At 43.2% G+C, this 18,733-nt stretch overlaps 1 protein-coding gene across 1 annotated transcript in view; it reads left to right on the top strand.

The window, feature by feature from the left end:
* The window catches only part of CRTAC1 (cartilage acidic protein 1), a 502,395-nt gene that overhangs the window by 415,897 nt on the left and 67,765 nt on the right, over positions 1–18,733 (top strand). Inside the window, exon 13 of the mRNA XM_061556622.1 lies at positions 12,917–13,060. Coding sequence (XP_061412606.1) covers positions 12,917–13,060 — 144 coding nt within the window. The remainder of the gene's footprint in view (positions 1–12,916; positions 13,061–18,733) is intronic.

Below are 18,733 nucleotides of genomic sequence, written 5' to 3'. Positions count from 1 at the left end.
CACAGGGTTCACATTTTCACTCCCGCCCCGGCGTTTCCGGCGCATTCCGGCCCACTTCCACCACTGGCTTTATGCCGTACACACGATACAGGCGACTTGCTTTCTCGCACGTCCACTCTCAAGCTTTTCAAAACCGCACACTGAAAGCCTCCACTAAATTACGTCGTCGTTCCCCGTGCACGTGGATATTTACGCGAATCACCTTCAGCGGCCCCTCGCTACTTGTCATGTGAAGTATGTATGAAAAGCACGGGCGACACATGGTAGAAGGTTTGCGACCCTGATTGTGTCGGTGGGCGCCGGTGGGGATTTGCGAGAGTTGATCAGGTGTGATAAGCACTGTCAGTGCACACACATTGCTGGCATCGCACGCTCTCAGGTGTGCTTCTGCGGCCGTCTGGAACGCTCTTCTGGTATGAGGAAGCCACTGGGGGCTATGCATTTTAAAATCATCTAAATTGACAAACTAATTTCTTTAGAACTGCCTTTTGTGTTTAGTTTCTTGTCCTTCCCCCCCAGCTCCGATCCGATCAGCTACATATGGTGTGAAGGAAGTTCAACATACGTACATGCATACACGAGTGTATTACTGTTGTGAAGGTGTCTGAGCACGTTGATAGACAAAGGGGTTCTTAACCCAGCGCATGGCCGGAGCGTGCAGCTCAGCTTGGTGGCGATTTTACAGCTCCAGAGCAGGCAGGGCTGACGGTCCCGAGTTGGCAAATTTGAAATAGTTTTGTAAACTGTTTTCTATTTCAGGGTGATAAAGGCCACCACCCACAACGATTATGGAAATTTTTCAGATCGCCGAATTGGAGGGCTTAAATGGATATATAAGCAGGCTCGGAGAAAGCCTCGGAGAGATGAGATTACGGTGCGGAAGAATTATGACAGTGAATTGAGTTAATAGTGATAAAGTCAAGTGTGAAGCTTCAAGATACAGTATATTCCGTTTTATGTTGTGTGAACAAGGGTCGGGCATACTTTGTAAATTTTGTAGCTCAGTAATCCCATTACTTTGAGATTGAATTGGGTTTGTGTCACTCCAAAATAAATTCTGCGGTGTTGAGTGAAACTCCTCAACTGTGTTATCCATCTTGTAAACAAAGCTAACCCCCTGCGTTTCATAACTCAAGACATTTGTCCTCGCTGATCATTACACGGTCCACCACGAGCCGCCCAATCTGCCACATTGAGTGGGGAGGGCTTGTTGGACCACTGCGTTGAATCCCCGCGATAGGTGGGGTATCTCAAAACCCTTTTGTAAATGGGCAACGGAGTTCACCAAGCGGTGTGGGATTGAGCCCACCGCGGCCTCAGCGAGATACCTGTACTCCACCACCCAACGCCGGTGCACCTACTGGGACCGATCTGCAAATGAACGCGGCTACGATCAGTGGTCTAGTGCGCCATCTTTTGGTTCACAGTGACATGACAAATATTCCCCCTCCCCACGTAAGCCTTAACAGACTGTTGGGGCAAGTGCTGTTAACAAGCAGCACCTATGAATGCCGGAACGGCGCACGGTAGGGGTGGGTGGCCAGCACCACGCCCGGTCGTCTTTGTTTCCCGAGTAAGCGATGATTACGCACCGCATCAGGTACTCGTTTTGAGGCCGAGTCGACCTATCGGTTCATATAATCATGACTGGTGTTGGCCGTGACCGGGAATCCGAACTCGAGTAGCCGGGTTCATAGCGCAGCACGCTAACCACTGCGCCACGGCTACCCGGCACACACAAACACGGGTGATCTGGACAGCAGGGGGGACGAATGCGTGCTAACCACCACCCGAAGGGAGGAAAGCTCATGACACCATGACACCCCCTGGTGGTCGTCGTTGGGAATGGTTTTGGGCAAGTGCCGCGTGGTTAATGTCGCAAGGGTTGACCGGCTGGCAACAATCATGTGACAACGATACTAAATTGTGGAGAAAACACTGTGGTTTCTATGCTAGACTATGCTTACCCTCAGTCCATATGGAGTGGTAAAGGCTTACTGGCAACAAGCCAAAGGGACTCAGGTCAGGTTTAGGTTGGGCTGCCAGAACAGTGGCAAATTTGGCCGTATGCATTGAACTCTGCTGATGCTGGGATTCTTGGTGGCTGTATTTTGCCCTAGGCCATTGTTATCCCTGGATCTGTAATGTTCTTCACTCGTTATGCTATGACATGTCTCATTGTTTTACTGTTTCTCCCATATCTTTTTTTGTTTGCTTTGGTGATTTGTATTTGGTCATAATGAACCCATCCCACTCCCATGGCTGGATGGCCTCGACATTGTTTTTTTACGCTGTTCCTGATGATCTTCGTAAGCAATTTCTATGTGTGCGGTAGTCTGGTATGTCATTTGCTCCAGGAGTTTCCCTCTTATTCGTCACTGCAAAGGACAGAGTTTGCAGTTCTCATTCAAATCACACATGTGGCACTTCCTCTCCTTCATTTGACCGACAGTTTGGCTCCTGGGATTTTGATTTGTTTGCGACAGAGATCTGTAAACATTCTCTCCACTAATGTTAATATTCTGTGTCTCATGAGTGCTGCCATTTGTGAATTCCCAATCACAAACCTCGTGATACTCTCTGGCTGCCATTGCTCTGCAACAAACACATTGTACATTGACACACGCTCATTCGTGAACAACTCGCGAATATTAATTCTCTATGACCTGCATTAATTTATCTCTCAACTTATATTTCAGAATATATATTAAAAACCTAAATATTTCTAAACAACATGACAACCAGGTGAATTACTTAAAAGAGTGCCGTCCAATTGAATTTGTCCTTCTCTCATTTGAAAAATAGCATCCCGATGTAATGTGACATGGTTCAGCACAGGTAATTAATTACATAACTGTAATTTTTCATGCAGTTGCATTTTCATTTCCACCATCAATTTTATTGTATTGCTGTTGTGAAACCTAACATTTACTGATCCAGAATAACTGAATGAGACAAGGGGAAGAGGTGCTGAGTTTGAGTGATGCTTTCTGCCAAAACTGCTTCGTTAAAAATGCTTACCGACAAAAACATGTTTGTTTTTAAAAGCACTGGAATAAAAAAGGCAATGTAAATGATTACTAAATGTATAAAATATGTATCGACAGTGTTAATCTTGGTTAATTCTTTTTTGCATAGTTTGAAATTTTAATTATGCAAACTCATTAAAATATTTTTAGAAGAAGGAATTAGCATCCCTTACAATCTGCAAAATGTGAGAATTATGCACTCTCATTCAGGTGAAACAAAGTACACAGATGCGTTTATGAATATTTTCAAATAAACTGAACAGCATTGATGTAAATCTTGACTTAAAGCTTTAGTGACTGCAGAGATTCATATTATTTGGGTTTTTCAGTAAAGTCACATAGTTAGAAAATTCAAAAAATAAATTAAAAGAAAAAAAATAATCACGACGTTTCGATCGCAACACAAGCAATCGTCTTCAGGTTAAAAAATACAGCAGGAGGACTGCTGAGGCAGGAAGAAATATAGCGAGAGAGCTACTGCAGCCAAAGGTGATACACGTTTGAGATGGGTACAACCCAAGGTTAAGTGGGCGGGGCTAGACATGGAATTTGCAAGTAAGTGTAAGATCGCAGAGCTGGGTATACCTCGGCCATTGTATTGCTAGAGATTAGCATTGATTAATTTTAGCCTCATAACTCGCTCTATACAATGGTTTCACAAGTAAAAACGGCTCATGCCTAGTCAGCTTAAGTCTGGCCTTTCAAGGCAATGAACAAGGCTTAAAAATAAACAAAATTACAGTACTTAAAATGTTCGATTCTTTTTTGTGAATTACTGTGTGTATATACTCATGCAACCGAGATTGGCTGCACTGTGTATATACTCATACTCACAGTGCAGCCAATCTCGGTTGTAAAGACCCATTGCAGACCGCAGCAGCCCTCGTCTCAATTTTACACTGTCCACATTGAGCCCGAGTGCACCAAGGTCACTTTGAAATGACATGGCCCACTTGACACGGCGAGATGAACTCGCTGAGGCAAACCAGCTTACGTGGTGACAATGCCCGCTAATGCCGTCACACAAGTTACCGTCATAGTGGTAGTGATAACTTTGTTTTATTAGGGCTTTTTGTCAAATCTCACTTCGATTCGTGTAGCTTTTTTCAAGTTTATGCGGTTGGAAGGCGAAAAAGCTCATGGAGGTAGGGATTGACAGCGTCCAATAAAGTACCGATGGTGGTTTGCTCGTCTGCAAAGGTCCAGTGGAGGCATACAAATTCAAACTTTATAAAACCTCAAAACGTCTATCTTACTTTAGAGAAGAGTGAAAACATTACAACAAAAATTGCAAAGGCAGACAATGGCAGTGTGTCATGCAAGACAGGCAATAGAACATTATAACACTTCACAATTTCAATTATCATCAGCCATGATCTGTCCACTGCCAGACAAAGGCCTCCCGACGTTATTGCCATCCATCATGGTTATGTTCCATCTTGCTCGCGCACACCAGCCAATCTCGTCAATCTCATTGCTGTGGTGGTCGTCCTCTTGTATTGTGTTCTCTCCATAGCCTGACATTGCGTCGCCAGGGCCACCATTTCTTCCATCGATGTGTCCTGTCCAAGCCCGCTTACTCTTTTCTTAACACTAAATATGGTGTCTTTATCTTCTTGGTTCTTTCGGTAAAGTCACGTAGAAGGGAAATAATAAATTAATAAAAATAAAACATTATTTTATTATGTTTGAGTTTTATTTTTTATTACTTTATTATTTCCCTTCTACGTGACTTTACCGAAAGAACCAAGACGATGAATCCCTGCAGTCGCGAAAGCTTTAAATCGAAATGGTGTCTTTAATTTGCACTTTGTCCTCTGATCCGTGTTTCTCTCCATATCTCTCGATGCAATTCCCAGCGTGCATCTCTACGTGCTTCTTTGCATGCGTTTTATTTGTCACTGTCCATGTTTCTGATCTATATGTCGTAGCATGAATGGAAAAACGTTCCTGCAAAAAAAACATTAATGCGTTACTTTCATTGTCAAATTCAGTTGTTAAAAGCTGTCCAGCCTGCTCTCTCTTGCCTCTTAAATCTCATCATCCCCCCACTGCATCATGGGGATGATAAGTGGCTTAGATTTTTTTAAATGTATATAAAAAAATATATTATGCGTTTTTCTGTACCCACGGAGACCTGCTATATTTTTGCAGGAGGGTGTGATGATTATTATGTATTTCGGTACTCTTTAAAATTTAGAAAATATGGACCATAACGTGGGACATATGATGGCAAACTTTTGCGACAGATGCCACTCGAGCTTTAATGTCCACAGTGAAACAAATGGCAAGTAGCATTGTTACGGTTAAGTGTTAACCAGAGCGACCGCTGGATTGGAACCCTGGATCTCTACAACAAGCAGCGAGCGCGCTGCCGCTGGGCTGTGTCACTGCCCCATAGAGTCCGTGATATTTCTATGCGTTATTATTAAAGTGTACGTGCAACACTGAAAATATTGCGTTTATAATTGCTGTACGTGGAAAGTAAGTAAAGATGTGCGCTACTTGAGGATATTGGCACAAGACGTATGAAAGTGTAAACAAATGATAAAATGTACAGTGGACACCTATGGGCTATCTGCCCCTAGATTGTGATGATGATAAAAGTACATGATTAAGTATTAACTAAATAAATGTAGTACATTTTCAATTGCAAAATTGTTATACAGTATTGTAAATAATTAAGTAATCCAGAACTATGGATTGTAAACATAAAACAACTATTCACTGGGAGGAATAGTCTATGAGGTGTACACTCACTTGCTGGAATATTTACTCATGAGATCGCCGATTCATACTTTCCAGTGTCCTATTCTTCTTATGTTCATCTGTGAGCCTTTAAAAAAATCCTTCTTATTTGAATGTATTTGTTTATTTTTTTTCTGCTCTTCGATAGACATGACCTCATAACCAAATTTTGAAGGTCGCCATGTGACCTGAGTGGACCGGACCAACTTCAGCGCATAAGATATCATTAAAGATTATATCAGACCTCTTAATGTGGAGGTTGGTGGTTACCTTTTGCGAAAGGACACATTCCCAACCAATAGAAAGATGCATGTGCAAACACCTGGCACCTTTTACGCAGCCCAGCCATTGTTACTTCCATTAGATCAACAATCTGATAAAGAAGCTTCCGCTGATTTAGATACCTGTGCCAAGACGTCCATAGTTATGCACTTATCATAAATAATAATGTGCCGCTCATCAAACACGATGACACGGAAATGATAAATTGCATAATATATTTCATATTTTATGACCATTAACGTGGATTTTATAGCCATTAACACTACACAGTGGTATAACTCGTACAGCATCACGAACAGTTAATGCATAATTTACATTTTGTGATAAAATATGCCTTGTCTAGTAGAGCAGCAAGAAAAACGCACAAAATAACACCAAGAAACATATTTACGCTGCACCGTGGAGGTAGGTGGTATGATTGCTCCATGGTTGTAGGTATGCACATTCAGTTTAAAACTCTAGTAAAGTGTTATTGTATAAAGCTTCTGCTTTTTGTGAGCCTATAGAATTACAGGTTAATCTATATATATAAAAGGGAAATTTGTGAATATGTGTGTATGTTCGAAATGTTTAGCGTACTTCCCGACATGCAACTAACTTGAAATTTGGCATGTGGGTAGCTTCCAGACTGTACACAATGCAAAAAGTATAAAAATAGACTTTGTATTTTGGGGGGGAGGGGGGGCGCAATAATGTATAGTTTTGCACGGCAAGTGAGCGGTGACGTCACATCTGTGTTGTCACCCGCATGCGGCAGCGTGACGCAGTGTGTCTGCTGACGTCACGCATCCCCCCCACCCTCCGCGTAGGCCGTGTATTAATCCAAGACAAGAATACAAGTCTTGGGCGAAACCGGGTAGTAAAGCGAGTAACAAATATAATAAAGATTACTTAGAAGTAGATGGCACAGTGGACTTGCAATCCAGAGGTTGCTGGTTCACCTGGTGCAGCATCTAGTGGAGCACCTTGTGCAGCACATGGTGCAGCACCTAATGCAGCACCTGGTGGAGCACAGGGAGCAATGGGCAAAGTTTCTTCACCCCCCATACCTCTGTTCACCCAATGGTGTAAACGGGGCCACCACAGTTAGTCGATGGACTGGTCATGTGTGGTGGGATAAAGTGTGGGCACTCCCAACTCTTCCATGGCGTCTGGCTGGGCATAAAATAATAAGCCAAATACTCTCCAATGTAAGCCCATCTGACAGCCGTGACGTGGGCAAGGAATTGCAGAGCCGTACAGTCTGTTCTCCTATAACGCCGCATGTTTTCATAACGCGAATGGCATGTAACATGATGACTGTATTAGGGAATAGATTGTTTATAACACGGATACGAATTTAATATAACGCAATTGAGCGAACAGAACTAGGTCGCGCGAGTAGGAATAACCGGTTGTGCGGCTGCCTCGGCCTAGCATCTCACAAGGTGGGATACTGCTGGATGCTTCTAGATGCTACCCACGCACCTCAGTCTTTGTTCAGCCTGTGTACGCATCTCACGTGTTATTGCGGACTGTGCTTTACCCTATATTATTTATTATAGCACAATTTTTCCATAACGCGGTTTTCTGCAGGAACACAACTACCGTGTTATAGGAGAACAGACTGTACCTGATTCAGATGCAATACAACATTGTGGAGGCTTGCAGTCAGGTCCGGTGAACACCGGAGAAGTGTCACCCTTGTCGACCTCGTTAAACAGAATCAGAATCCATAATATAGTTAAATATTAATGTGTCATTAAACTTGCCACTACCCGACACATGCCAATTAGCACACCGGTGTGTTGAAGAGTAAACCTAGAACATTTACAATTCGACTACGACGTTTTGCCGGTAATTACAACCAGCCTCATCTGGCAACAGCCAGAGAATCTGAATAGTTATACTGGAGGAGGAATCCGATTAGCTATAAAGCTCTTTTTCACAGATGCCCAAACGGGTTACTGGGGATGTCACATCCATAGGACAGAGCCCAAGTGACGTAACCACGGTCTCTTGTCCAACACACCAATTCGTTCTCCTGCAATCAAGCAGAGGCAAGGCTCGCCTTGAGGCTTCTGATCGACGTGGATCCTGGCCTTGTTGCAAGTTTTGGCCGACGCTAACCATGCTTTTACAACAACAAAAAACTCAACACATTCGTCACTATCACTGTGGCAATAGGTGACATGTATGGCAATGGGGCCCCTCTTCAAAGCACCTAATTATTTTACAGATATGTCCAAGCAGGTTTAAGACGAGCCTCTGGCCTGTGCTCATATGTTTTTTTGTGTTAAAACTAATTTCTTTGGAACTTATTTTTGTGTTTAGTTTGTTGTCGTTCCCTCGCTCCTTCGATAAGCACGGTTGGCTACGTACGGTGCGAAAGAAGTTCAACATACATACTTGTAAATTACACACATGCTAGAATGGGGGGGGGGGGGGGCGGTATTGGTTGATGAATGAATCGTTGAATTACCAATGCATGTGTTTTTAGGCATGTAACATGATAAAAACATTATATACACATTTCCTTGGCGTCTAGATGTAAAAAAATATTTCCCAGTGTGTGAATTCAGGAAACACATATACTGTGCAGGCCCACGGATGTGATTTCAAAAGCCTCTATTCACAATCACAGCCGTTCTCAACAGGTTTAATTAAAGTGTCACGTTGCTAACCTGCAATATATTTTAGAATTCCACACACAGAGAAAACTCATTACACTCCCGTGAAACTGTCTGCATATTATTAGTTTTGATATGACTTTGGAATTCTTCAAATTCTAAGGACTTATTGCAAGACTATCATAGCCACCCAACATGACAACACCAACCTCCCTCTTGCTGCTTGATGCTATATCAACAGCGTCAAACCAACCACATCGATATTTGCCAATAAAATGTAAATTCATGTAGTCCTCTACTTACGATGGAGATGCGTTACGACGACCCCATCGTAAGTCGAAAATATCGTAAGTCGAAGATGGCCTAGCCTACCCAGGAGTCTTAAAGAATGGTGATAATTTAGCAAAACAGAGCAATTTATAGTACCGTACTGTATAAACGATATACTGTATGTATTTATTAATTACAATACTGTATTGCACAGTAAAATGTAAAGTAAAAAAACAAGGTAAATTCTTAGCCTACCTATATGAACTGCAATTGAATAGAAAGTTTCTTCAGGAAACAATCCTATCTACTATAAAAACTTTTAACATGCATTTTGTCGTATCGCTATCGCCATCGTAAGATCAAAATATCGTAAGTCGGACCATCGTAACTCGGGGACTATCTGTACCCATTCCAAATATCAATATTTTCTGACTACCGTTGGGCCAAAAACGTAAAACATTATTCTTGGTACTCTTTAGTTCTTTCGGTAAAGTCACGTATGTAGAAAAATAATAATAATAATAGATCACGACGTTTCGATCGCCACACAAGCAACCGTCTTCAGGTGGGAGTGAGAAACAGGCTGCTGAAACAAGTCCTTAAATATAGAGCCGGGAGGGGGTGGGAGTTGCTGCATCGGACAAGAGAGTGGGGGCTGGAGCTTGTGTTGCGGAGGTGGCCATTGTATTGTGAGAGATTAGCATGTCAATGTGTATTTACGGTATATCAGCCACTAGGGGGATAGAGCGCTGAACAGGTTGAAGGAAAGGCGATCATCTCCGCACCTTTCCTTCACCCTGTTCAGCGCTGTCTTTCCTTCACCCTGTTCAGCACTTCCTTTCCTTTACCCTGTTCAGCGCTGCCTTTCCTTCACCCTGTTCAGCACTCTATCCCCCTAGTGGCTAATATACCGTCAATACATATTGACATGCTAATCTCTCACAATACAATGGCCACCTCCGCAGCACAAGCTCCAGCCCCCACTCTCTTGCTCGATGCGGCAACCCCCCCTCCCGGCTCTATATATAAGGACTTGTTTCAGCAGCCTGTTTCTCACTCCCACCTGAAGACGGTTGCTGGTGTGGCGATCGAAAAGTCGTGATCTATTATTATTTTTCTACCTACGTGACTTTATGGAAAGAACCAAAGAGTATGGATTCCTGCAGTCACGAAAGCTTCAAATCAAGATTATTCTTCTTGGTGAAAGTATAAACTGAGTTATGTATAATTAAGCTGTTATTGATTTTGGATAGACATTGTCCATCAGAAATACCTACAATATGTAGTATTCTTAGGTTTTTTCGGTAAAGTCACGTAGGTAAAAATATTAAAAAGTAAAATAAAATAAAAATCACGACGTTTCGGAGGCAACACAAGCTTCCGTCTTCAGGTGGTACCGTCACAGCCACGACGGCTGTATCAAGTAAATGAGAGATTGTAGGAGCTACCACTCCGTTTATATAATGGTGTGGTAGTTCCTACAATCTCTCATTTACTTGATACAGCCGTCGTGGCTGTGACGGTACCACCTGAAGACGGAAGCTTGTGTTGCCTCCGAAACGTCGTGATTTTTATTTTATTTTACTTTTTAATGTTTTTACCTACGTGACTTTACCGAAAAAACCTAAGAATATGAATCATTGCAGTCACGAAAGCTTCAAATCTAGAATTAATACAATATGTAGGTACCATTTCCAGCCACCATCATCATCACCACCACCACGATAATATCCACATGAAATCTTTCTGGAGGGTTGCTGCCTCCACAACTGCCAAAAAGCTCATTCCCACATCTCCCCAAGTTTTCTGTAGACCATGCCACATCCGTGCATCTGCCTCTATCTCGCATGCGCACCACATGATCATCCAACGCGACCTCATCTGCTGGAATAAATCACTAAAGGGATGATACCCTGATACTTTAAGTGCCTATGCACTTTTATAATCCAGCCTGGTTACGCCCATGATGGATCAAAGACAGACAAGCCTTAATATTTGAAGCAGGACCATGTTGCTTGCATAAAGCAGAGAGGGCATATGTCGAAGGTCACGAGCTTTATTTGGAACAACAGTCCAGCTACCATACCACATTATATTGCCAGCACAAAGATAACGCTATTTGCTTGATGTTAGATTGATACATCTGACACTACCAGAACTGGCCATGAACACACTGTCCAGATATGCAAACTCCTCCACACTTTTCCCAACCATTGATACATTAATTGGTGATGCTGCATTAGGAGCGATACACAAGCACAAATAACAAAAACACTCAACAAATCCGTCAATAATACTGTGGCCTTCAAAAGAGAAGGTATTATAACAGGTGATGTTTCAAGCAATGGCCTTTCTTCAAAGCGATAGAGGTCAAAGAGATTGGGTGAGGTGGAAATGGTCAGAGGGGACCTCTGATGCCAATGAAAAATCTGATACAAAACCAAACCAGTTGTGAGCATACTATTGGAGTACAGGCACTGCCCCACTCTCTCTACAGCTACACAGTCGCTTATGGAAAGGGAAGTACAATGTTTGATTGCACAAAGTACCGAGGAAGGCGTTTGTTTTGATGGGGCTAATGGTAAGGCCCCGCCTGTTAATGGCAATCTCTTTGTTCAGCTCTCAGCATTTATGATTCCTCGGACCCAGCAGTAATCAACATGGTTAACAAGTATGGAGCCATTCCTTGACAGCACCTGGGCATTGATCAAGCTTCCATGTGTATCTGTACCAGATAGAAATTCCACTGGTCCGATCCTGAAAGGCTTTTGTAACTACGTGGCCTAAAATGTTCATAGTGTAGATGACACAAGGATATCCTTGTTGCAACCCACGGTGTACAGGGAATTAATGGCTGTTACTCCCTGATCACCATGCCTTTACGTAGAATTAACCACCATCATGAAGGTATTTAATGATCATGAGTATGGGGTCATGGACCCTGAAAGAATGAATAACAACTCAAAAGCCCTGGCCTCTTGATGGTATTGTAGGTATTTAACAAGTCAATAAAGCAGACATATGAGATCCCTTTGGAATACATATATAGAATATGGCATCCATGCAGGACAGCATGGCCTGAAACCATATTGGGTCTCTACAAGCATCTCCTCGGCGTGCCTGGTAAGGCAAGGTTAAATAATTATTGCCGGTACTTTTTCCTGGAACACTGAGGAGGGAGATACATCGATTGATGTTACAATCAGTGCATCGATGTGTCTGCTTGGACAGGCATCTTAACATTATATATGTTTAGATTTCTGTATGACTGTAAACCGTTTTATACACCTCTTGTAATATATTCTTGTTGTCGTCAGGTATTGGGTGCCCATTATTCTTGATATGTGGCTTTGTTGCCTTCATTGCTTACCCCCAGTTTAAGACCAGGCCGCCAAGGGGGGATCAGAAACTAGTGGACAGCAAACACCAGGGCCTTGATTTCCCACAGCCCAAAAGTCCTGTTGCCTATAGGCTGCCTGAAGGACAGCGTAAAGCCAGCTTGGCTTAGTAGCGGGCTGATGTTCTCCTTTAGCACACGACAAGCCTTTTTTCTCATCAAGTATACCAATAAGCAAAACTGCCAATATAAAACTGGAGGTTTTGAATGTCCTGTAAAGGCATTGTCGCAATACCCCCATTGCCTATATGCTCCAAACATCTGCGTGCAAATATTTCAAGCAAAAACCAGCCCCGACTGATGATACAAAAACTAACCAATACAAAGATGACAATTTGACCCAGATTCTCAAACATCGTTTTCATTGTGGTACATTTGTTTAACCACCTAAAGAAATGTAAAAAAACTTGGAACGAGTTATTTAACCAAATAAACTCGCAAAGGGGGACACCATCCCAGCAGAACATTGGCTTATCACCCTTGTATATGGTGCCCCGGAGTCCACATTTAAATATAAAAGCGGTGATGCTGTGGGAGCGATGTGTGTACACTTGCGCGTGTGCGTGTTTTTGTTTTGACAGATGTGGACGAGTGCAGCAGCGCCCAGCAGCCATGCCCCAGCACCAGGCCCCTTTGTGCCAACACTTTTGGCAGCTTCAGCTGCAAGCCTGACTTGTCGTGTCAAGGTGGCTTTGAGCCAGACCAGCAGGGCTCTGCATGTGTTGGTAAGTTTTTCGAATAATTTTTTAATCAAATTATGAAACTGCAAATGAGATTCAATGTTAAATCTTGACTTAATGCTTTCGTGACTTCGGGAATTCATATTCTTTGGGTCTTTCGGTAAAGTCACGTAGATAGGTTCAAATTAATACAAAATTAAAATAAACAAAAAACTACGACGTTTCGATCACAACACAAGCGATCGTCATCAGGAGGAAAACAGAGCCTTTTTGTTAATTGTATTTTTATTCATTTGAACCTATCTACGTGACTTTTCCAAAAGACAAAAAGAATAAGATTACATGTTTATTAACTGCACATAGAACAAACGTGTCATTAATGTATAATTTGTTTAATTGTATAGGTCGTTCTATAAACAAAGTAACGTAGTTATCCCAATTAAAATGTGTTAATTAGTTAGATTTAATATAACTAATCAAATGACTGAAGTGACATTTGTTCGGCTTTGGGTTATTTGCAACTGTTGAAAATTGAGTAGTCCAAACTAAGTATGCCTGAAGGAACGCTGTGACAGAACTCTTCATACAAATGATGCAAGCATGACCGACAGATTATGCATTGACACTGTAGCATCATCTTCCCAAGCCACCACCGTTTATGCAATCTACCCCATTTCCTGAAATGCAAGGGGACTTGGCAATATATTGTGCTAAATACGATATTGAGGGTGCCCACGAAGGTGTCAGCCATTATCAATCATTAATAAGTAGAAGTTGGAGCCTTGGTTGATAGACCTACACACGCGCACACAATCAAAAAGTTGAAGATTTTATGGCACAAGCATCATCTCTCTAAAACCTCTGTGTGTTCGCCGCGACGTGGACGACGCGCATTGCATCAATGTTTTCAGAGGTCCAAGTCCAGCCGTTACCTGGCGTTTCTGCTCTGAGTGTTTTGAATGCCTCTGTTCTGTGCTGCTCAAGATCGCTCAAGATTTTCAGCTAAAAAAAAAGTGTACGTACATAAGGAATGTGTTGCCAGAATTTCAACCGTGCAGTTCAAACTGGTCTCTAATTGTAGTTCTTTAATGGACACCCTGCATATTTACAAAAAAATTACTTCATAAAGAAACTTGTGGGAATATATATTTGGATTCAGAACGAGGCTCACAGCCATATATAATATTTGAAGACCAATGTACCATGGGTATTCATCATACCCTATTAAACATGTGCCAATGCTATTGTTGCACGGTGCATGCATAATAAGCACTGTTAAACACCTGAATGCCACTTTTATCTCGGGGGATTATGAATATCTGTGAAAGATTACACTCCGCTTGCCCTGCGTTTGAGCTCAGTGCTGTCCAAACTGTCGTGTTCAAGTAAATTACAAACACGTCAATAATTTTTTGCACCATAATATAAAGAGTGTAAAAAATTACGTGAAGAATAAAGCATTGATAAATTGCTGCTGAAAATGCAATTTAGAATTTATTTTACGACATAAATGATCTCAATTGAATTACCAGCATTCTCACCTTTTTGTAAAATTAGTCATTGTGTAACCATAAAAAAGTTTTACTGACAAAAACTGCTCGTCACATTAATCATAACGCAGTACAATTTGGAAACAAATATTTTGTAATACAATATACAATAATTAGTGGCTTCTGTGTCTTGTTTTCCCAATAAGCTTGTTAGTTTAAATATCGCTTCTCAACATTTGCCTTTGTTGTGACACCTCTGTGGATTTTCTATATCACACTTACAGCTGTGCATTGTACCGTTGTGTGCGTTAATATCTGTACGGTGGAGGGGGCTGTAGCTTAAAGGGCTAGACATTCTTCCACTTGAACCCTTTGTATCACTCGAGCATGAGAAGAAAAAAAAAACCAAGACGGCATGTGTCAGAGACTTCCATCATGTCCCTTGGCCACAACACACGACGAGAGCTTCCGTGACCAATCAGCAGTAACTCATCCTGGCCATGTGGAATGTCAGAATACTCGCTTGAGAAGTAGCTCTTCAGAATAATAATATGTTTGGATCACTTGAATGCCTAAGTGGGTTGTAATGCTAGCACATTGGCAGCAGTTACTTGAAGGTGTAAGCCACATTAGGTCAATACTAATGGTGGGTGGGTGCCAGAGTTTTGTGCAAGCCAAGGGCTGGTAATTATGTCCACACTGTTCATTCACCAGCACATCCAGGATCGCGTACATGCTGCGTCCAGCCACTGACATCCACTGGACATACAAACCTACGTTCTTAAAACCATGCTGGTTCTATGGAGATGGCCTGTCCACTAACCGTTGGCTTGTCATTTGTGAGAGGCATTCGTTGTATTCCACAGTGGGAGTAAGGGGCCATGTTGGACGTATTCAAACCCACAATGTTAACTTGATCTCGGCTAGATGGCGAAGGTTGCAAGTAAGATATTGATCACTTTGCAAGTAATTATCAGAGGTCAAGTCTTGCATTAAGGCCAAGGTTTCTGTTGATTCTAAGCCTCCAGATAGGTATTGCCTGTTTATGGGAGTGGTTTTGGTAAAGTTGGACAACCATTTATGTTTTTTACAGATCTACCCATACAATTTTAATGCGAACCCATGGTTTATGCATGTGCATTCATCACAGACATTCTATAAGCCATACATGTGAGGTATGTATGGTTTGGTTATTTATGCATGTGTATATACACATGCCATAAGAACACTTAAAAAAACATTACTGGAAATCTGTTAAATACTGGACATCTGTAAAAAGAGCTTCATAGCTCATCGGATTTCACCAGGATAAACAAAGATTCTGATTATGATTTGATGCTATAGTGTGACTGTATCTGGTGTTCTGTGCGGCCTACACATAAGGAGGAATTTAGGAGATATACACCGTGCAGGGATTTTGCTTTATGTTTTCTGCCGATCAATTCACCATCATTCACCAACTTTAAAAAAGTTAAATAATTATCACGAAACAAATTATTTGGTGATACTGCATTGGCAAGGGTGCACAAACAGAAACAACAAAATTCACACATTCGTCAATAACACTGTGATATCTTAAGTAAATACGTGTATAATAGGCAATTGCTCTTCTTCATAGTACATAAACTAAAACTAAACCATTTTTATTTTTACCAGGCATGGCCCACTGAGCTATATAGCTATTTTACAGAAGCGACCTGGCGACAAATGATAGCTCAACGACTGCAAAGGCGGAACGTAACACTGCCGGGGCGATTTCCGCCAGGCACACTCGGTGCATGAGCGGAGCGTTCCAATGACGTTAGACGTCATACTTAGCCAATAGTAATCCCTCTGAAGGGTAGGCAGTTTTTCTGAATGCCAAGATGAAAAAGGCATTCAGAGTGCAGGGTGGAGCGACATGTCATCCTGCCACATCAACAATCCATCCAGAAAAAAACACGGCCCCCCTTAAAAGATTCGGGATCACCCCCAATTGGTAAGGCCTGATCACACAAAGAGGCCAGGGATGAGTCAGCAAATTGTTCCCACATCCACACCAACCGCGGAAGACGCAACACGTCGGCGGTGGGGGGCTGCCTCATCGTCAGGAAGCGTCTCAACGGAGGACACGGCCAACGGCCGAGACGTGCCCGGAGGAGAGCAGTGATTTGTACAGGAATGGCACGCACACTGAGACACGTGAGGTAACCGAGACAGCGCGTCAGCATTTGCATGATGAGTCCCTTTCCGGTATGTGACATCAAATGAGAACTCCTGTAAGCACTCCAACCAACGTGCCAACTGACCTTCCGGCTGCCCGATCTTCAAGGAATATTGGAGGGCAGTGTGGTCAGTGCGTATAACGAATTGTCTACCATATTAATAAGGCCGAAAAAGTTTAACAAAATGAACGATCGTGAGCAGCTCACGATGAGTGACACAATAACGAGTCTCTGCCGGCGAAAGCACCCGACTACCATATGCAACGACACGCTCGACGCCCCCCTTCACCTGTGACAGGACAGCCCCGATACCCGTGTCACTGGTGTCAGTGTCGAGGATGAAAGTAGACGAGAAGTCAGGGTAGTCAAGAGTAGACGCGTCGGACAGGCAATTACGCAAGGCATTGAATACAGCCTCCTCTGCCGGACCCCAACGGAACCTCTGATTTTTGCCCATAAGCGCATGCAACAGCCTAGCAATAGACGCAAATCCAGGAATGAACCGCCGATAATAGGAGGCGAAGCCAACGAAGCTCCAAACAACCCCATACACTCGCAGGAACTGGCCAATCGCGGACACACGCCGTTTTGTCAGAATCGATTTAAATCCCGTCGGCGCTCACAACATGACCCAAATAATGTACAGAAGTCTGCAAAAGATGACATTTGTTTGGTTTAAATTGAAGATTAGCAGAATGCATGTGCTCAAAGACAGTGCGAAGTCGGAGGAGGTGGTCATCAAATGTCCGACTGAAGACGATGACGTCGTCCAGATAAATAAGACAAGTGTCCCATTGGAGACCGGCCTGGACAAGTTTCATGAGTCTCTGGAACGTGGCAGGAGCAGCATTCAATCCCATGGGCAAACAGTTAAACTCAAAAAGACCCTGCGGGGTACGGAACACAGTCTTCTGCCTCGAGGACTCATCGAGGGGCAGCTGCCAAAAGCCGGAAGAGAGATCCAAAGAAGAGAAAAACCGTGCCCCGGACAACACATCAAAGGAATCATCCATCTGCGGCAAAGGATACGCGTCTGCCACGGAGACCTTATTAAGGCGACGAAAATCAAGGCAGAACCGTAGGATGCCATCCTCCTTCTTAACCAATACTATCGTGGCACCCCATGGGCTCATGGATGGTGAAATTATATCAGCGGCCAACATGTCATCAACGGCGCGCTGCATGCTCTCTTTTTCTGACGGCCCCATAAGATGCGGGTTCAACCGAATGGGGCTAGCATCACCCTTCTTAATGGAACAGCAAGGACGTCCGACCCAACTCGAAGTCGTCCTTGCTGAACACATCGGAAAACTCGGCCAACAACATATGCAACCCTTCACGCTGAGCCGGAGACAGGGAAGCATTTTCGCTGCGCATTTCAGCTAAGCATCGATCATCCGCCAGACATTCATTTCTGACAATGCAGACAGCCTGCGCAGGCGCGTGTTCAGCTCGGTCAGTAAATGTGGTGGTCGCGTGAGCGAGAACCATACCGGTGGGCATAATAACATCTCCCGGGCTCCCATTCAAAATGGGGCCTGACCCATTCTGAGAATGGTTTGAGCACAAACCAACATCAACCCTCGCGTAGCGGTATTTGAAGGCGTCAAAAGAATCACATTCACCGCGACGTCGCAAGCGATTTTTTTGCGATATCAGAGCGGAATCAACATTTGGGAGCCTGACAGAACAGTAATGGTGGCATCAACTAAAGCCTGAAACGTAGCTGAGGAGGTCGGCCGTGGAAGCGGCGATGACAAAAAGCGCAATTTATGACCCGACGGCAATTCCAGACATCCCTGATCAACAATAATCTTAAGCGGCATCCTCGACAAAAAGTCCGTGCCTAGCAAGCATGGCACGGCTAACATACACGAAATCAACATAGGACCCGTCGCACGAACATCCCCAATGGCGATACACGCGTCAACCTGGCCAATGATGCCCATACTACCCCCGTTAGCAGCAACACACACATCGTACACTGGCCGAATACGCGAAGCAGGGATCGACAACAGCTGGAA

The sequence above is a fragment of the Lethenteron reissneri genome, chromosome 22, assembly GCF_015708825.2.
Source record: "Lethenteron reissneri isolate LAM-NWPU_2019-01 chromosome 22, ASM1570882v1, whole genome shotgun sequence".
NCBI classification, from domain to species: domain Eukaryota; kingdom Metazoa; phylum Chordata; class Hyperoartia; order Petromyzontiformes; family Petromyzontidae; genus Lethenteron; species Lethenteron reissneri.
The sequence above is the reverse complement of the archived record's forward strand: the minus strand, read 5'-3'. Positions and strand labels throughout refer to the sequence as shown.